This window comes from Callithrix jacchus, chromosome 20 (genome assembly GCF_049354715.1).
Source record: "Callithrix jacchus isolate 240 chromosome 20, calJac240_pri, whole genome shotgun sequence".
Classification (NCBI taxonomy): Eukaryota; Metazoa; Chordata; class Mammalia; order Primates; family Cebidae; genus Callithrix; species Callithrix jacchus.
The window spans coordinates 46479785-46500144 of record NC_133521.1 but is presented as its reverse complement, the minus strand read 5'-3'; the positions used below and the strand labels follow the sequence as shown (position 1 = coordinate 46500144).

Genomic DNA, 20360 nt, shown 5'->3' with positions numbered 1-20360 from the left:
GTCCTGCAGTGGCTGCTCAGGCAGGTCGGGGGGTCCCCATCCCAGCAGGGTCCCCTCTCAGGGCAGTGTAGTGTTGTCAGCCATGACTCAGACTTCTTTGCAGCACCTCACCTGGCCTCAAATAGAAGCTGCTTGATCTGCCTGAAACCACGCGGGTGCACAGTGCAGGCGCGCGAGTTCCAGAGCCCTGTGGACGCTCCCTGCTCCAGCTCACCTGCTGGCAAGGGCCAGGCCTCACTGCTGCTTCGGAACAAGCGTGTGGAGCCCACAGCATAGTCCGTGTAGGGTCCTGCTTGTGTGTTTCCCCTAAGCAAGGCCTTGTGCTGGTGGACATGGACACACACATGCCCTGCAGCTGGCTGGTGGCCTGCCTGGGTGTTCAGGGATGATGGGGGCTCTAGCATTGAGCCCAGATGCTGAAGAAGTGAAGGAAACAGCCCTAAGTCGGCAGCCAAAGGAGCTCTGAGGTCACGGAGAGGTGCAGGTGGCTTCGCCTGAGAGAGGAGACGGAGGAGCAGCTTGTCGCAGAGTACGTGTCCAGGGAGGCTGCTGGCACAGAACCAGCCAGGGCCTCAGCCATAGCCATGCCAGCCTCCTCCTTCACAGGCGGGGAAACCGAGGCCCAGAGTGGGCTCCGTCCAGCCTCCACCTCCTTCCAGCCCAGACTTCCTTCAAGGCCCCCTCCGACCCTCCCCAGCCAGTGACATGTGGGTGCATGGTGACCTGAGACCCGTGTGACTGTGCAGGGTCCCCCATGAGCGCTCAGGCTGGGCCCTCCTGCCGCCCTCCACCAGGTGGGCTCACATGAAGCTTAGACGTCTTCTTTTGGGATGAAGCCTTCCAGGCTGTAGCTGCAGACCTTCCTCAGATGACATGCGAGTGACGAGGTGGGGGGCCACCCACGGCCGCGCCTCAGCACCACGCTAGAAGCGGCCTTATGCCAGCTCTCCTGCAGCATGTTCTGAAGAGCAGCTGTGAGCTGGACTTCTTCCAGGCCAGGCCAGGCCATGCAAGGAAACCCGGACAGCTGGCCTCGGGGCTGGGGCGAGTGGGCACAGAGGTGCGGCCTGCAGGGCTGCTGTTGGCTGGAGGACACGAGATTAGATGCCCCCAGAGGGAAGGCGCGTGTGGGTGGGGCAGACGCAGGAGGTCTGAGGGGGTCATCAGATGGGGGGTGCAGGGCAGGGTCTGGAGGGTTCTGGCAGTCCTGGGGTGTGATGCCTGCCGAAGGCCATTCTGAGCAGGGGAACCTTGGTCCCAGGAAAGCAGTTGGTGGCAGTCACCAGCACGACCACACTGCCACGTCCTCTTGTCATCATTCCAATCTCTGCTTCTGACCGCGCTCTGGGAACCTAGGTGCAGCTGGCAGGCCCCAGGGCTCCCACAGAGCCACACCACACCCGTCGTCCTGGCAGCCGTCACCCTGAGCTGGGAGAATAGACTGCTTTGGTGTGGAGAAACCCAGTAATTATCTGCAGGAGATGTTTTCTGCCATGGAAAACACAGAGGAGAAACACTTGTGTTCCAGACACAACTCACAAAGCATTCCTGGGAGTTCAGAAAAAGTGGAAGGAGCCTGAATCTGGAGCCAGGGCCGAGAGTGGCATGCCAGGCGGGTTCCAGGGGCCAGGGAGGCTCCTCAGGATGTGCCAGCCTTCACAGTGCAGGGAACCCTGGCTGCCACCATGCCTGGGACCCTTGGTTGTGCCCAGCCATTCTGCAGGGCAGGCGAGCAGTGCCAGCACCGTCCTGAGAGTGAGGCCTTGGTCTCCTATCCTTGCTGTGCCCAGACAGCTTTCTCGGGGCTGGAGGGTGCTTGTCTTACCAAGAATTTTGTGCAGATGGTGGATTTGTCACTGCTTAGAACCTTAGAGTGTCCCCACGTGGGATCCCTGACATGTCCTGGGTCCTGTTTCTAGGCATCTGGGTCACAGGCCCCAGTTCCACCCGCTGAAGCATGGATTTGATGAGTGGTTCGGGTCCCCCAACTGTCACTTTGGACCTTATGACAACAAGGCCAGGCCCAACATCCCTGTGTACAGAGACTGGGAGATGGTCGGCAGGTAACGGGCCCTGCTCCACCCCTTCCCTTCCCGCACCCTGAACCGCAGTGCCTGGTGCACCTGCTCCCTGCCCTGCGTCTGGCATTGTTGGCCTCAAGCCACCTGCTCACAAGGGCTGGGCCGGGCCGGGTCTGGAGGGCTTCGTTTTGGCGGCCTCTGTCCCACAGAGTTTTGCTGCAGAGTCTGTGAGACTTGCGCCTGGGGTGGCTTCCAGCCGTCTCAGAGTCGTAGATCACTTTGACTGTCCTGACAGTGGAAGACCCCCAGCACAGTAAGCCCGCGCCATCTGCACTCGCTGCCGGGGTTCTGCCCATGTGGTCCATGGGTGGGGAGGCCGGCTGTGCTCTGGACGTCCAGGGATACAGGCAGGACAGGAGGTGGGGTGAAACCCCCACTGTGAGCCACAGCGGGAGCAAGCTGCTGTCCAGACGGAGCCATCCTGGTGCCTGGGTGTGGGGCAGTGCCTGGGTCAGGGACCCTCATCTTTTGTGAATTTCATTTGGCTTAACTTGACTCTTCTTTATTTTTTTTTGAGACAGAGCCTCACACTGTCACCCAGGCTGTAGTGCAGTGGCAGGATCTTGGTTCACTGCAGCCTCCACCTTCCAGGTTCAAGCAATTCTCCTGCCTCAGCCTCCCAAGTAGCTGGCACTACAGGCGTGTGCCACCACACCCAGCTAGTTTTTGTATTTTTAGTAGAGATGGGGTTTCACCATGTTAGCCGGGATGGTCTCGATCTCTTGACCTCGCGATCCGCCCGCCTCGGCCTCCCAGAGTGTTGGGATTACAGGTGTGAACCACTGCACCTGGCTACCTTGACTCTTCTTGACGGAAGCGCTCATTCATTACATGACAGTGGAGCAGCGCAGCACCAGCTTGCTGCCTTGTCTGGACAGAGCTCCGTGGGGGTATGGGAGTCCCCACCGCTGTTTGAAGTGTGCAGTTCTGTGGTTTGCAGTAGGAGGAGGCTGGGATAGCCAGCACTGCAGCCTGAGCCATCACTCCCCAGTCCCAGCCCCGAGTGACCACAGCCGCCTCAGTGCCTTCACCCTAGAGTCGCACCCACTGTCCCGTCCTCCCGTCTTCCCCCAGGCAGGTTATTACAGCACCGACCTCAGCCAGGTCATCAGATGCAAGACTGTGCCCTGGGGAGCAAGGCCCGTGTCCGGCTTGCTCTGTCTCCTGAGTGGACATTTCATTTCCAGCCTTCTTTTTCCCCCCTTCCCCAAAATTGAGTCTTGCTCCGTCACCCAGGCTCGAAAGCAGTAGCATGATCTTGGCTCACTGCAGCCTCCACCTCCCGGGTTCAAGTAATTCTCCTGCCTCAGCCTCCTAAGTACTTGGGACTAGAGGCGCCTGCCACCACACCTGGCTAATTTCTGTATTTTTAGTAGAAACGGGTTTCAACATGTTGGCCAAGCTGGGCTCAAACTCCTGGCCTCATCATCTGCCCTCCTCAGCCTCCCAAAGTGCTGGGATTACAGGCATGAGCCACCGTGCCTGACCCCAGCCTTTGCCGGTAAAGTCAGGGAGAAGGGGACTTCCGTGGCCTAAGTTCTGACGTCTGTCTGGATCTGTGTTCTCTTCAGATATTACGAAGAATTTCCTATTAATCTGAAGACCGGGGAAGCCAACCTTACCCAGATCTACCTGCAGGTGACGGGACTACACCACCCACGCTCTGTGGGAGGCGTGGGGAGGTGGCCTCAGGCCGGAGGAGGACGGTGCGGCTCTCTCCACAGGAAGCCCTGGACTTCATTAAGAGACAGGCGCGGCGCCGCCCCTTCTTCCTCTACTGGGCTGTGGACGCCACACACGCGCCCGTCTATGCCTCCAAACCCTTCCTGGGCACCAGTCGGCGAGGGCGGTGAGTCCCGACTCCAAGAAACAGACTGGCTGGAGGCCCCAGCTGTGCTTGCCTGCAGGATGGGGCACTCAGTACCCTGGCGTTTAGTTCCAATCATGGAAAGGCCAGAACAGCCCTGCGCCTTTGAAGCCATCTGCTGGCCTGGGCTCAGTGGAGGAGGGCTGCGTTGGGTGTGCTTTGTCCTTCATAAGCCACGTGAATTTGAACTCAGGCCTTTCCTCTTGTTCTGGGAAGTGGCAGGCAGTTTCACTGTCTGTGACGTTACGATTTAAGGCACTCCGTGAATCACAGTATGCCGCCGGCCGCCTGATCCGTCTGTCACCATCCCCCCAGGTACGGAGACGCCGTCCGGGAGATGGACGACAGCATTGGGAAGATGCTTCAGCTTCTCCAGGACCTGCGCATCGCGGACAGCACCTTCGTCTTCTTCACGTCGGACAATGGCGCCGCCCTCATTTCTGCTCCCGAGCAAGGTGAGCGCTCACCGCCGCTTCCCATGGTTTCCTCGAAGCCAGCATGTGGCTGAGAACGCCTGGACTGGCTGCGACCTGCAGGGTCTGTAGTGGGCGGAGCTTGAAGGTCCCTCCAGGTCCAATGTGACGAGCAGATGTCACCGAGCCTCAAGTGAGGCCAGTGGCCCTTCCAGCCCAGTACTAACCTGGAAGTAGCGGGAGTGGCTTTGAACTTGGGGGCGGGGAGGAGGTGACAGGGGAGAAAGTTTGTCTTGGAAGAGGTTTACACCTCCCGAGGGGTGACCCCGGAGACTAGACGCTTTGGAGCCTGGGTGGAGAAGCAGGGCCAGTGGAGCGGGGTGTCCCTGCAGAGATGGGGGCAGGCACCCAAGACCCAGAGCAGCCCTGCGAGTTTTGCCTGGGCCTGGTCACCCAGGGGCCAGGGCCTGAGCCATGAAGGTGGCTCCTGCCCCTGCCACGGCCCTCAGCCTGTCTCCCACTCAGTACTGAGGAACGCCTGACCCATCCCCAGCACCATCCTGAACTCGCCTCTTCCCAGACCATGAGGGGGGTCCCTGCAGTCCAGTGTCCTTCGGGGAAAGGGTGCTTCAGGGTTTCAGGTGATAGAAACCAGCACAGCTGAAAGCCAAGACAGAAATGTGTTGGCCCCAGAGCAGCGCCCACGTGGCCGGCCAGCCAGGGGCTCCCTCGTGCCACGTCCCACCTGACAGCTCCCCTAGACGAGCTTGGCTCTCACGCAGACCCTCCAGACAGCTCCATCTCCCACCCACTGGAGTCAGACCCACAGGTCGAGGCTCCCATGGGCTGCAGGCAGCTCCCAGGAGGGAGGGTGGTGGGTGGCAGGGAGGGTGCTGGGGGGGGAGAGTGGTGTTGGCTGTCATTCCCCATGGGGAGCCTGGGGAGGTCCCACCTCGTCGCCAGCACCCACAACCACCAGCCAGCAGTGTCGAGTGCTCCAGCCACCTTCGTCTTTGTTCTTTAATGGTGGAATATTTCAAACAAACAAAAATGGCCTAAGGCCAGGCGCAGTGGTTCATGCCTGTAATCCCAGCACTTTGGGAGGCCAAGGCAGACAGATCACCTGAGGTCAAGAGTTCAAGACCAGCCTGACCAACATGGAGAAACCCTGTCTCTACTAAAAATGGAAAAATTAGCCGGGTGTGGTGGCGCATGCCTGTAATCCGAGCTACTCGGGAAGCTGAGGCAGAAGAATCACTTGAACCCGGGAGACGGATGTTGCCGTGAGCCAAGATTGCGCCACTGCACTCCAGCCTGGGCAACAAGAGTGAAACTTAGTCTCCAAATAAAAAAAGAAAAGAAAAACAGAAACGGCTTATGTACCAATTTGTAGTAAGATGAGAACCCACACATCTAGCACCCAGCTTAAGACTAGAAGCAGGACATCTGAGAGAAACGAAGTGGGGGAAGAAAGGAATGAAGGAGGGAGCGAGAGGGGAAAGAAGGGAGAAGCACAGCGGCCTCCCATAATCCCTGGCTGTCCCCCGGAAATGGCCGCTGTCCCCAGTTGAGTGTCCTCTGTCCCCTGATGGGTTCTGTGGCTCTGCTGCTGCAGGCAGGGCCCTCCCTGAGCCAGGCCAGGTTCTGGGCATGTTCGCCTGTAAGGGACACAGAGCTGCCCTCAAGGCTCCGTCCAGAGCCTTCCCACGCTGCCACTAGGATGGGGGTGGGCTGGTGACGCGGGAAGGAGCTGCAGTGACTCAGCCATCCCGGGTGCTTCCATTTTTCACTGCCAGAAAAATACTTTCTGTTTCTTTTTTTGGAGACAAGATCTTGCTCTGTTGCCCAGGCTGGAGTGCAGTGGCGTGATTTCGACGCACGGCAGCCTCGACCTCCTGGGCTCAAGCGATCCTCCCACCTCAGCCTCATGAATAGTGGGGACTACAGGGCGTGCCACCACACCCAGCTAGTTTTGTGCTTTTTGCAGAGGGGGGGTTTAGCCATGGTCTCCCCTTAGTAGACCAGTCCAAGCTAGTTTTGAACTCTCAGGTTCAAGCCGTCCGCCTGCTTTGGCCTCCAGGGTCCTGGATTGCAGGTGTGAGCTGCCGCAGCTGGCCCCCTTCGTTTCTTTCTCCCCTTTTTCCTGGGGACTCAAAGGCGAGAGCCTCAGATGGCTCAGGCTACCACAGCAGGGGTGACTTTTGTCCCTCTGACTTGGGCCCCCCAACCCCTTCCTCTGTCTGGGAGTGAGCTGGGGATGGTGTGGTCACCAGGGCTGGGGTCTTTGTCCTGTGACCACTTCCCACAAGTGATAGTTTAGGGACCAAAATCCAGTCTTGGGGGCTTGTCAGAAACACACATTCCTGCACCCCACCCTGGTCACCTGAGTCAGAGCCGTGGGGGGGCAGGAGTTGCCTGCATTTTAGGCAGAGAACCCCAAACAGGCACCAGCGCCCGGGGCTCTGCTGCGGGAGTGTGTTTCTAAGTCCTCACAGGCTTCCGTTTCCGTTTCGTCCCTGGGCGCGACGCCCCACTTTCTCCAGGAGACTTCGCGGCCGCAGCATCAGGCAGTGGCACGATCTCGGCTCACTGCAGCCTCCACCTCCCAGGTTCAAGCCATTCTCCTGCCTCAGCCTCCCCAGTAGCCGGCATTACAGGCGCGCACCCCCATGCCCAGCTAATCTTTTGTATTTTTAGTAGAGACGGGGTTTCACCTTGTTGGGCAGGATGGTCTCGATCTTCTGACCTCATGATCTGCCCCCTTGGCCTCACAAAGTGCTGGGATTACAAGTGTGAGCCACCACAACCAGCCAAGGCTCAGACTTTGCACTGGAGCTGGAGTGCCCTATGTCCCCACTGAGTCTCAGTGACTCAGTGTCACCTGGGGACGGAGGGAAAGGGCTTGGCGAGGTCAGGTCCCAGTGGCCTGACTTGCAGCCTCTCTCTCAGGTGGCAGCAATGGCCCCTTTCTCTGTGGGAAGCAGACCACATTTGAAGGAGGGATGAGGGAGCCTGCCCTCGCATGGTGGCCAGGACACATCGCCGCAGGCCAGGTGAGTCAGCGTCAGCCTGTCTGCTGGGCGGCAGGTCCAGGCCTGTGGTCATCCTAGGGTGCGAGCCCCTCACTGCCCAACTCCCCAGGCACCCCCATTCTCAGCCATACTACTCTCCACCCCCCACTCACCCCATGCTCATCTTCACCACTCTCCACCCCCACTCACCCCATGCTCATCCTCACCACTCTGCACCCCCACTCACCCCATGCTCATCCTCACCACTCTCCACCCCCGCTCACCCCATGCTCATCCTCACCATTCTCAACCCCCCCACACACCCCATGCTCATCCTCACCACTTTCCACCCCCCCACTCACCCCATGCTCATCCTCACCATTCTCAACCCCCCACTTACCCCATGCTCATCCTCACCATTCTCCACCCCCACTCACCCCATGCTCATCCTCACCATTCTCTACCCCCCACTCACCCCGTGCTCATCCTCACCACTCTGCACCCCCACTCACCCCGTGCTCATCCTCACCACTCTCCACCCCCTCCACACCCTATGCTCATCCTCACCACTCTCCACCCCCACTCACCCCGTGCTCATCCTCACCACTCTGCACCCCCCCACACCCTATGCTCATCCTCACCACTCTCCACCCCCACTCACCCCATGCTCATCCTCACCATTCTCCACCCCCCCACTCACCCCATGCTCATCCTCACCACTCTGCACCCCCACTCACCCCGTGCTCATCCTCACCACTCTGCACCCCCACTCACCCCGTGCTCATCCTCACCACTCTCCACCCCCCCCACACCCTATGCTCATCCTCACCACTCTCCACCCCCCCACTCACCCCATGCTCATCCTCACCACTCTGCACCCCACCACTCACCCCATGCTCATCCTCACCACTCTCCACCCCCCACTCACCCCATGCTCAGCCTCAGCACTCTCCACCCCCTACTCACCCCATGCTCAGCCTCAGCACTCTCCACCCCCAACTCACCCCATGCTCATCCTCACCACTCTCCACCCCCCACTCACCCCATGCTCAGCCTCACCATGGTGGTGCCCCCAGCTCTGTTGGGTGGAGACCACAGTGGTGGCCCAGGCTTTTGGACTAGAGACCCTGGTGGTGAGCTGGGCTCTGACTGGATGAGGGTGCATCCTGGCATCTCAGCCTGGCCACCTTCCTGCTGTGTGCTGTGTGTCCCCCAGCCCACGAAGCTGCCCCTTAGCCGAGAATCACAAGGCAGTCGTCTGTAACGGAGGCACTTGATCCCGACACGCCCTTAGACACATGGGCCACTGAGTCCGAGGTGTGTGGCGAGCGCTGTTTCTCAGTCAGTCCGTTGTCCTCCCGATACCTCCGGAGGCAGCTGGCACGTTACACAGGACGACAGCCAGGGTCGACATGGGGCTTGTGGGGCTGAGTGACGACGTGTGTGGGGCCAGGTCCTTCTGGAGGCTCCAGGAGAGTCTGTTCCGTGTCTTTTCCTAATCCCAAGGACCACCCATTCCTGAGCTCCTGGTCCTTCCGCCTTCGAAGCTGGCAACATGCATCTGTCCCTGGCCTTCCTGCTCCACCTCTTTTTTTTTTTTTTGAGATGGAGTCTCACTCTGTTGCCTGGGCTGGAGTGAAGTGGCACGATCTCAGCTCCCTAAACCCCCTGCCTCCTGGGTTCACGCAGTTCTGCGTCAGCCTCCCGAGTAGCTGGGACGACAGCCACTTGCCACCACGCCCGGCTAATTTTTGTGTTTTTAGTAGAGACAAGGTTTCGCTGTGTTGGCCAGGGCGGTCTCAAATCCCAAAGTGCTGGGATTATAGGCTTGAGCCGCCACGCCCAGCCCGTTCCCCGTTTTTTTTTTTTTGAGACGGAGTTTCGCTCTTGTTACCCAGGCTGGAGTGCAATGGCACGATCTTGGCTCACCGGGACCTCCACCTCCTGGGTTCAGGCAATTCTCCTGCCTCAGCCTCCTGAGTAGCTGGGACTACAGGCGCGCACCAACATGCCCAGCTAATTTTTGTATTTTTAGTAGAGATGGGCTTTCACATTGTTGACCAGGATGGTCTCGATCTCTTGACCTCGTGATCCACCCACCTCGGCCTCCCAAAGTGCTGGGATTCCAGGCTTGAGCCTCCATGCCCAGCCTGTTCCCCTTTTAAGGACCTTGTGACTGTGCCCCACCCATCCCCCCGCTTCCCTCAGGCTGGCCTCCCTGCTTCAAGGCTGATGAGCCGCCTGCGTTGCATCCGCCGCCTTGACTGGGTGGTCACGCGTCTGGAGGCCCAGGGATTGGCTGCTGTTCTGCCAGATCCTCCTCTTCCCCACTTGTTCCTCACATCAGGACACTGAGACCCAGAGAGACAGGCGCTTGTCAGGGCCTCCCAGTTACTAGGGGCAGAGGTGGGAGCAGCCAAGTGCCTGGCCGTTGAGCCTGTTCTCCTGGCCACCATGCCTGGGCAGTCTGCTGGGTCCCCAGCAGCCAGTGGGACTCGGGGGTGGCACCTGCCAGGGGCAGCTGGTCTCTGCAGCTGACTGGTCCTGCCTCCTCAGACCCTCTGCCCAGGGCAGTCTCTGTCTGACATGGGGATCCTGGGCCACCCCAGCTTCTAGGTCCCTGAGGGTAGAAGGACCCCTGTGGTTCATGGAACAGGCAGCTGCGGCTACCTTTGAAAAGCAGAGCGGCCATGGCAAGGACTGCCTTGTGCAGAAGTAGAGGTGGCAGGCACAGGCTCCTGCGTGGTGTGGGGTGCACCTAGGACAGGCTGCAGCTGCCCACCCGCTCCGCTCCCCTGCCTTCATCCCCAGGTCAGGGATGGGCGTTTTGGCCTTGTGTGGGGGCTCCTACAAGAATGGCCAGTCATTATTCAGTAGATGTCATGACAGTGATGTGAGACTCAGGTCTGGGAGACACAGACGCCATGACGATGACGTGGGACTCAGAGCCTGCATAGGTCTGGAAGACATGAGGTTTCCTACTGTGGCGGACACCCACCGGGCCAGGCTGGGGCTGGAGCTCTGCTCCGCAAGCTGGGAGCCACCCGTGGCTATGCTCAGTGGCATGCCTGAGAAAGGTGAAGGGAGCTGCCCCATCAGGCCTGGTTTGAGGCCCCCCTGCCATTCACAGGCCTTGTGACTCCACTCAGTCCCTGCTGTGAGCGCATGGCGTGTGAGCATGTGGTATGTGGCGTGTGGGCGTGTGGCACGTGGCGCGTGAGTGTGTGATGTGTGAGTGCATGGCATGTGAGCATGTATGTGGCGCATGGGCGTGTGGCACGTGGCGTGTGAGTGTGTAGTGTGTGAGTGCATGGCGTGTGAGCATGTGGCGTGTGAGCGTGTGACATGTGGTGTATGGCATGTGGTGCATGAGCACATGGCATGTGAGCATGTGGCATGTGGTGCGTGAGCACGTGATGTTTGGTGTGTGAGCACATGTGCCTGTCTATAGACACACCTGGGCAGTGGGGCTCTCGCCCTCCTGGGGACTGGCTCCCAGCCCCTCAGGTCGGGGCATAGTGCCCTGAGCGTGCTGCCGTCATGTCTGTTTTAGGTGAGCCACCAGCTGGGCAGCATCACGGACCTCTTCACCACCAGCCTGGCCCTCGCAGGCCTGACACCGCCCAGCGACAGGGCCATTGATGGCCTCAACCTCCTGCCTGCCCTCCTGCAGGGCCGGCTGATGGACAGGTTGGTGCTAGACCTGCCCCGGCCCCTTCCCTGATCTAGTGGCAAAGCCCAGAGCTGCTGACCAGGCCCGACCCCCAGGCCCAGCTGACCCTCATATTCCTGGACACAGGTGTGCTCGTGCCCAGGACAGAAGGAGGTGGGGAGCCTGTGCCGAGAGGACCTGGGGACCTGCCTGTGGGATGGGGTCCATCCTGGAAGTGTCCAAGGAGGGCGAGGCCATGAGAGGAGGGCAAAGCCAGGAGATGGGGGCGAGGCTTGGGGGGGGGGCAGGGCTGGGAGAGGGGCCTCATCCCTGCCTGCACCCCTGCCCACCCCAACTTTGTTTCCTGCCCGGTTTTCAGTGCCTCATGGCTGCTTGTAGTTTCCCTCTGCTGAGTCCATGGCTGGCTGGTCCCACTCTTACCTTCTGTCCATTTCCTACCCCAAGAGCAGCCACCATTCTGCTCAAAGCACGTTTCCTGGGTGGCCCTGAAGGGACGAGGATTCTAAAGGATCGACAGTAAACGGAAGGTGGGGACAGCTGCAGGGGCAGCATGCCGCCTCTGGCTTTTAGGGGAGGCGATGGGGGATTTTTCTCACTTGTCCCCTCTTGAGACCTGGCCCCAGCGCTTGCTCACTGCAGAAAAGACGGTGCCCAGCTGCGTCCCCAACTCCCTGTTGCTGTCCTGCAGGCCCATCATGGTCTTGGAGATGGGGACCTTATGCCACCAGCTTTCCTCTTGCCTATCCCCCTCCCCAGGGCTGGCCTGGCCTTGCCAAGGACCCACGATGAGGGGACGCCCAGGGACCCAAGCTCCGACCACCTCATGGGCCTTTTTGCTTTTCAGTCATTGTAAAATATCAGCCAAGGCATGAGCAGCCGATGATGGACGCAGCCTGGAGCCCCAGGTGACCCAGCATGTCCTTCCTGCTGTTACATGGTCCTCCTGTCCTGACCCACAGGCCCGTCTTCTACTACCGTGGTGACACGCTGATGGCAGCCACCCTCGGGCAGCACAAGGCTCACTTCTGGACCTGGACCAACTCCTGGGAGAACTTCAGGCAGGTACGGGGCTCTGGCTGTGGGCGTAGGTGGAGCTGCTTCCAACCCTGTCCGTACGTGTCCTCTGAGTGCCATCCTGGGGAGGTGCCCGAGGGTGAGACAGGCAGGACTCCACCTTCCACAGCCGCCTCTACAAGGCCCAGGGTCTGGCAGCTGACAGGCTGCAGGTGAGGGAGAGACCCCGAGGCATAGCTACAGACATGGCACAAACCCTGTCAGGTGGCCCCTGCCAGCCTCTCCATCCTGCCAGGACACCTGAGCTTTCTCTAACAGGGGCATGGCCTACTTGTCCCAGGTGCTACCTGAGGGTCTCAGCATCTGCATCTCCACCCCAGCCCCTAGCATGGGAGGGGAAATACAATAGGCACAGGCTCCCACCATCCCCGGCCCCCAGCAGTGTCGGCGCCAGCCTTTCTCCCCGAGAGCCTCCACCTTGAGCCTCCTGCTTCCTCCCTGGGGTCTTCTCTGGCTCTGGCTAATCCCCACGCTCCAGCATCCCCCACGGCCTCCTGAGGGGTCTCTCTCACCGATTCCACTGCCATAGTCTTGACATATGAATACCCTGTTCACCTGTCTTAACTGGGAAGAAAATCCTTTAGTTTAATGGAAAAATCTAAAGACTAGAAGTGAGGACTGGGGTTGAGGACTGAGGACCCAGGCTGAGAAGTGAAGCTGTTTCTAAGCTTTTTATAAAAATACAAAAATTAGCTGGGCATGGTGGCAGGTGCCTGTAGTCCCAGCTTCTCTCGAGGCTGAGGCAGGAGAATCATTTGAAACTGGGAGGTGGAGGCTGCAGTGAGCCAAGTTCACACCACTGCATTCCAGCTTGGGAGACAGAGCAAGACTCTGCCTCAAAAAAACACAAAAGGAAAACGGAGGTGCCCAGAGGGAGGGGCCTGGTGTGGCTCCAGCTGCCTGTCTGCAGGGAGGGCCCCAGGGGCCACGGCTGAGTGCAGGAAGGGAACCTGGGCTTGCTTTCTTTGCATGTTTATGATATTTTAAGTATATCCAATTAAATGCATAATTTTAAACATAAAATTCTTCTTAGTCGACTGAGTCTCGCTCTGCTGCCCACGTAGAGTGCAGTGGTACAATCTCGACTCACTGCAACCTCCAGCTCCAGGGTCCAAGCGATTCTCCTGCCTCAGCCTCCTGAGTAGCTGGGATCACAGGTGGGCTACCACACCCAGCTCATTTTTGTATATTTAGTAGAAATAGGGTTTCACGATCTTGGCCAGGTTGGTCTCAAACTCTGACCTCAGGTGATCTGCCCACCTCAGCCTCCCAAAGTGCTGGGATGACAGGCGTGAGCCACCCCTCTGGGCCTAGACACATAATTTGGGCATAAAAAGAAAAATCAGAATTTATGTTTTGCAGCCTAAGAGCAGACACAAGTGGGCCCCTGTGATGTTTTTGTCTGTCACGGCCAGTGCCAGGGAAAAGCTGCACTTCTGTGTGGGCATCGAGCCCGTGACCCTGTTGTCCCTGTCCTGCTCCACAGCCCCACAAGATGCGGCTCGGCAGGCCAGCCCGTGGCTGGAGCCCCATGGACGCGCCCGTCTTGTGGGCCCCGGGGTCCTCTTGGAGGCACTGACCCTTGGTCTCTGGTGACTGGGCAGCCACGGGTCCTGTCATGTGGCTGAGTGGGTCAGATGGGAGCCCGTGATGGACAAACACCCTTGGTAGTGTGGTGTTGCGGCGGGGGGGCCTCTCCCGTTCTCCCCAGGGCTTCATGGAGACACAAGCAGCGTCTAACATCTCCACGCCCAATGCCCCCGTCTTCCTGGGCAGTGCCGTGCTGGGCCTTGGCACCGTCGCTGGGCTGAGGCTGCAGCTCTGTCTGCGAGCACCTGCCAGCTGTGCATGACAGTTTGTCACCTCCTGGTGATACTGATCTCAGGACCCAGCTCCCCAGAGCTGGCAGAGGGCTCTCGTGGTTTGCTCCCCAAAGAGGGGCAGGCCCAGCAGGAAGCCCTCGGGCCCCCTGGGGTTCTCACCCCTCCGTCATTAGGTCGAATAGTCCGGAGTTAGTTGCTTGCTGTCAGATCTGGGGAGACCGTCCTGAGCCGGGCCTCAGTCCATGTCAGCCTCGTGGGCAAAAGCGAGAGCCGCTGGCCCGTGCCACTGCGCTACAGCCCACAGAAAGTCTGCCCAGAGCCCATGACGGGGGGGCGGCACCAGGGTTCTGGCAGCAGGTCCCTGGTCCACACCCACAGCCAGGAGGCGAAGAGCCAGGCACCCCGGGTTCACCTGGGGAACTCCAGGCCCAGGCCTGGTCACTGTGTGGGCTGCAGGTTTTCCCTGTGGAAGCCCCGGGTCCTCAGGTTCCCTGCCACTGCTGCCACCTCCTATTGTGACAACACTAATGCTTTTCTTCCAAATGCTGGCCCCATCCACCCTCCTCCCTCTCAGGGGCCAGTGAGGCCCAGCCAGCTCAAGCATCATAGACAATGACAGGGTTGTGTCCCCGGAGCTGCCTGCCCAGGGCCAGTGGGTTCCCTCCCAGGTGGTCCACGTACTGGGGGTGTCTGCTCAGAGGCCAGGTGGCTACTCTGTGAGGCCACACTCTGCATCCCAGGCCGGCCCCTGCCCTGTCAGCTCAGGCTGGCGTTGTCACAGCTCAGGGCCGTGTGCTGATCCGCCATCCTCTGGTCCCAGTCACGCGAAGGGACCTTGCTGGTGTCCATTCTGAAGGCTAAGCCTGAGAACCAGCTGGGCCTGGAGAGTCCTCAGTGTGACCTGACCACAGGCCACTGCTCCTGCTCCTAGGATCCCTCTACTGGCTGATGCCACACAGACCCCACACCCCCAGCCCTCTGCCAGCGGGGTCCTCAGCCCTTCCCTTCTGGGCTATCAGTGGGGGAGGCAAAGGTGCTGTGAGGAGGATCACAGGGTGTTAGTCCTGGGGGCCAGGCTCGGTGGGGTCAAGTTGCTCCTCTCAGCAGAGTGGCCTTTGAGTTGGAGCCTGGCCAGTGCCTGCCGGGTTGGGTGGCAGGAAGGTCAGGCTGCACACCAGCCCTCACAGGTCACTACTGCTGCTGCGTTCTGTGGACACTGGGGGCCCTCTTCTCCTAGCACCCCAGGCTCCTCCTCTGCCCACTTCAGGCTCAGACCTTGATCCCTGCAGTGCTCTGCTCCCTCCAGGACCCCCTCCCACCTGGAGACCCAACTGCTAGCAGCCAGTCCCCAGCCCACCCCAGCCATCAGACCAGCACCCAGTCCACCCCAGCCATCCAATCAGCCCCCAGCCCACCCTAGCCATCAGACCAGCACCCAGTCCACCCCAGCCGTCCGACCACCCGACAGCCCACCCCAACTGTCAGACCAGCCCACAGCCCACCCCACCCATCCAGTCAGCCCACAGCCTACCCCAGCCATCAGACCAGCACCCAGTCCACCCCAGCCGTCCGACCACCCGACAGCCCACCCCAACTGTCAGACCAGCCCACAGCCCACCCCAACTGTCAGACCAGCCCACAGCCCACCCCACCCGTCCAGTCAGCCCCCAGCCCACCCCACCCGTCCAGTCAGCCCCCAGCCCACCCCACCCATCCAGTCAGCCCACAGCCCACCCCACCATCGGACCAGTTGCTCCCACCTGGTACCCGGCTTCTCTACCAGCAGAGCACAGGCCCTGCCTTGGGTTCCTGAACCTGAACCCCTTCCTCACCCCCAGGCCCTTGAGCCATGTGTGCGGTGGGTGGCCCTGGCTGCCACACTCGCCAGCCTCTGTCACATCCCAGTGGGTCCTCGGTGCTGCATTGGTTCGGCCGTGTGTGAGGGAACTGATGCAAGTGCAGGTGTGCAAAGGACACAGCCATTGCCTGGAGGAGCACAGGGGCCATGCACGTCCCCACTGCACCTGCCACCGCCACGGGGTGGGAAACAGGATCGGTCAGGCTGATCCACATGACCCTTGGCCTTTCCTGACCAGATCTCCAAGGGTCTGTCTCTATAGGATCATCCCTTCCCCTGCTACCACTCCTTTTAAGTCAGCCCTGTCTCCCAGGCCCCCACCTGCACCCCACTGCACGTGGCTGGCACCTGGTGCTCAGTGCCGGCTCAATGAGGAGGAAGAGGTGCTGGGTAATGCCCCCAGGGTGAGGTCTCCCTCAGAACACAGTGAGAGGAATCTGCACGGATCAGCGGGGTCTTGATGAAACGGCCTCCAGCTGTCAGTCACATCATCTGTCTACACTGAGATGCTTCCCCACTGCCTGTCAGCGTCTTCGTGAAGACTGCGGCCGTTCCTCCCGCTGTCCATGCCCTGGAGTCCACAACACTGCCTACTGTGGAGCCACTTTGGTGTCCACTGCCGCCCCGAGCCACTCCGAGTGCAGCCCCTGGTTTCCAGCCGTGGACCCTGGCATCTGCAGCCCAGGGCACATCAGTGGAATTGCATGGGCTTCCAGCCTCCCTGCTCCACTGAAGAGCAGAGCATGACCTGCCCCCTCACCACTGATCCTCATGGATACACGCCATGTGCTAGGAAATGCTTTGCCCGTCAGACAGCCAGTGCCTGCAGGAAGCTGCTCAGGCATTGGTGTACCCACCCCAGCCCACCCTGGCTCAAGGCTTAAGGGATCCCAGCACATGGTGGCCGAGTCTCCCGGCTGCTGGAGCCCCTGGCACAGTCCTTGGAGAAGCCCCTTGGCCTGCAGCATCCCCTCTGGGAATATTAGAGGCACACCTCCCCCTTCCCAAATCAGGGAGCCCAGGGGGCAGCAGAGAGAGCTGTGGGGCCTCAGGGCCATCGTAGGACCTGGGACAGAGCTCAGGCCACTGCCCACACACAGCATGCTCAGGAAAGGTCGCACTGGGCCGAGCAGCTTCAGGAGTGCATGAGAGGGAACCCAGCAGGCCTGGCTCTGCTGCTTGGTGGCGTGGCTGCTGCCTCCCGAGCCTTCCCCTGCTCCCGCTTCCTGTGCCTTTGTTTCTGTCTTCCTGAATAGTTCATTGTGGTTACTGTGAAGTCTTCTCCCTTCATGAGCATGTGAATCCGCGTCAGCCCCTGGGTCCGTTTCTATTGTCTGTGCTTTCTCCTGCTTTTCGGGTCTTGGTCCTGCTTCTTCCTGTCTCACGGTTTCCACAGGGATCTTGGCGTGTGGCTCTTCCTTCTCCCAGGACAGACCCAACCCTCCCCTCCCCAGCATTCCCCTCCCCTTCTGGTATTAAAAGGGGCTTTCCTCTATGAAATTAGTGGCAGTCCAGATGTGAGGCTGGTTAGGGTCTTTTAAAGACACTCACCTGCCCCACGAAGAAGAGGGGTACATGAAAACCAGGGGCACATGAGGCATGCCAGCTGTGTAGCTCAGGGGCCCCGGAGTGGGTGGCTTCACCTCCTTCACAGGACACTGTAATGATCGTGGCCAGGTACAGGCCCACTCGTCCTTCAGCATTTAGCCAGTGTCCCGTACTGTGCTGAGTACCAGGGACACTGCTGGGCACTGGCAGACAAGGGCCCCTCTCAGGGGCTCCAGGACACAGGCAGTTGAGGCCCGTCATGGCCGTGGGTGAGGGTTCAAAGGTCAGGGGCTCCAGGACCCACCTTCCGTCCTCTTCTCATTGCAGGGCATGGATTTTTGCCCTGGGCAGAATGTTTCGGGGGTCACGACTCACACCCTGGAAGACCACACGAAGCTGCCCCTGATCTTCCACCTGGGACGGGACCCCGGGGAGAGGTTCCCCCTCAGGTGAGTTGTTGCAGGGCCTCCGGTATGTTGGGACAGTGCCAGCTGGACTCCCCCAAACGCAGGCTCCGCAGGGACGGAGCCCTCTGCACCCTGCTCATCACCTCCCATGCCTGCGTCCCCTCCTGCTGTGTTCTTCCCACCCAGTTAGTGACCTGCCCTCCTCTCCGGAGCGCCCGCTGCTGCCCGCCTTGGCGGTTTCCCCGATTCTGCCTGTTCTCTGCCACTGTCCATCTGGCCCCCAGCAACATGCCCCCTACTTTCAGCTGCCTCTGGGGATGGCCAAGGCCAGAGAGAAGGGGTCCAGGCCTGAGGCATGCCCAGGAGGCCGGCCAGCCCTGGGGTCAGCGGGACGTGCAAGGACGCAGGTCAGCGAGCAGGAGGAATGGCAGAAAGCTGCCAGCCCCAGCTCCACCCTCTGCTGTCTGGGCCTTGTCCTCGCCCTACTAAGGATGCTGGAGCCTGGGCCATCGCCTGCCAGCTTTCAGAGAAGTTCTCCCCTCATCCTCGGGAGTCTCAAGGGGCATGGTCACCAATACCAAACCCACATGCTCTCTGGCAGCTCCTTAGGGGTGACACGGAGGCCCCAGCACTTGGCTGGAGACCCCACCCTGGCTTCCTTTTCTCTTGTCCGAAGCCACCTCCCTGGGCTGGGGCTACCTGGAGGCTTCTCTGTCTCAACCCCGCAGGATGAGCAGGTACCCAATTCCTGCTCCTGGCCTGGGGATCCTGGTGGTCTCCAGCATTCCTGCCCCATGGAGATGGTCCCGGGAAGACCCAGGAGTGTCAGGGGCCACTGTGGGAGGCAGAGGACCCAGGAATGTCGAGGGCCGAGGTGGGGGGCAGAGGACCCAGGAGCGTCGGGTTGCCATAGGGGGCAGTCAGATTTGAGCACAGCAGTGCTTCCTGCCCAGACTGCCCCCTGCTGTTTTGAGCAAAACAGCGCCACCGCCAAGGTCCCTGAGGCTCCTGCACACCCCTTGGACGGGGCAGCCTCCTTCCCACGGGGCTGAGCCTGCTCTGAGGCTTCTGAGCCGGAGCCCCTCCCACTGCCCTCAGAGACCACTTGGGCACTTCCTCATCAGCACCTCCCCTTCTACAAGCATCTGGCTCAGAAGCCTGGGACAGTGACTGCAGAGGGGCAGCAGGGAGCCCAGAGTGGACAGAGCAGGCCACCCACACCTCCAGCTTGGCCTGATGGGAAGTAGGGTCTTTGCCTGGTAATGAAGGCACAGGTGGGCACTGGTCGTCCTGGAGCAGGTGGCTTTGAGTCCAAGGCCAAGTGCCCTGAGACCAGAGGGAGGAGACACAGACACAGGCTAAGGCCACGGGGGAACGAGGCGGGGACCGGACAGAACGCCACCAGCCTGGGCTCACGTGGGGCTGGAAGAGGCAGGAAGGAGCCCCAGTTCCTCCAGAGGGCGTGGCCCTGAGACCCCTGGTTTCATGCTCCGGCCTCCGGGGCAGTGAGGGGCTGGTGTCTGCAGTTTTGTTTGAAGCCCCCTGTCCTGGTCATTTGTTGTGGGGGTGCCAGGACACTCACAGAGACAGAGCCGGGACCTCTCCGGCCCACCGGGGGACAGTGATCACCACAAACCATGGGGGGCCTTGTGGAGCTGGAGGGGCAGTCTGTGAGCCCCCTGTGCCTACAGGAGTCACCGAGGAGCCCACAATCCCTCGGCTGCAAGTGCCGTCCCAGGGGGACTGCGGGGAGCAGATCACAGTCCCAGCCACTTGCTCCATGGACCACCCAAGATGAAAGCCTGAATGGCAGTGCCCACCCGAATCCACTGGGCATCACTGCTGTCCGCAGCAGGGTCCACAGGGGTGTTACCTGCTGTGTTTGCTGGAGCCCCCAGCCAGGCCAGAGCAGAGACACAGTCCCACCGTCCGCCACAGCCGTGCAGCCCGGCCTCACAGCTGGAGAATGTGCGATCTTCAAGCAAATCCCAGGCAGCATTCGCAGCTTCCCTGTGGAGGTCACAAGGAGGCAGAGGCCAGGCCTGTTGGTCTGACCATCCCCGAGGTCAGACCCCCACGACACGGCCTCATTCACCCTGGGCGGCTTCTCAGACGCAGACACGTGTGGCTTTGCAGGGAGCCTCTAAACAAGAAGATGGGTGGTCGGGCACTGCGGCTCACACCTGTAATTACACCCAGCACTGGGAGGCTGCAGCAACACCAGGAGTTTCAGGCTGGCCTGGCCAACATGGTGAAACCCTGTCTCTACTAGAAATACAAAAACTCGTTGGACGTGGTGGTGGGTGCCTGTAATCCCAGCTACTCAGTAGGCTGAGGCAGGAGAATCACTTGAACCCACTGCATTCCAGCCTGGGCAACAGAGCAAGACTCCATCTCCAAAAAAAAGAAGATGGGGCCAGGCATGGTTGCTCACACCTGTGACCCCAGAACGTTGGGAGGCCGAGGTAGGAGGATCACTTGAGCCCAGGAGTTTGACACGAGCCTGGGCAACACAGCAAGACCTGTGTTATATCGCAACAGAAAATAAAAATGAGCGGGGCATGGCGATCTGCGGTCCCAGCTACTCAGGAGACTGAGGGAGGAA

The 20360-nt window shown here is 60.3% G+C and overlaps 1 protein-coding gene across 19 annotated transcripts in view; it reads left to right on the top strand.

The window, feature by feature from the left end:
• The window catches only part of GALNS (galactosamine (N-acetyl)-6-sulfatase), a 43788-nt gene that overhangs the window by 16584 nt on the left and 6844 nt on the right, over positions 1–20360 (top strand). For 7 of the 19 annotated variants that reach the window (XR_013530295.1, XM_078357983.1, XM_035282642.3 and 4 more), the window contains 8 exons: positions 1920–2063; positions 3653–3719; positions 3806–3930; positions 4264–4403; positions 7311–7414; positions 10926–11062; positions 12005–12107; positions 17676–17797. Coding sequence is in view for 7 of the 19 variants with exons in the window: in XM_078357983.1 (XP_078214109.1) it covers positions 1920–2063; positions 3653–3719; positions 3806–3930; positions 4264–4403; positions 7311–7414; positions 10926–11062; positions 12005–12107; positions 17676–17797 (942 nt within the window). In the remaining 12 variants the exon portion in view is untranslated. Of the gene's footprint in view, positions 1–1919; positions 2972–3652; positions 3720–3805; positions 3931–4263; positions 4404–7310; positions 7415–10925; positions 11063–11889; positions 12108–17675; positions 17798–20360 lie in introns of those variants that run through there. The other 12 variants (XR_013530302.1, XR_013530291.1, XR_013530296.1 and 9 more) reach the window with 5 other exon arrangements.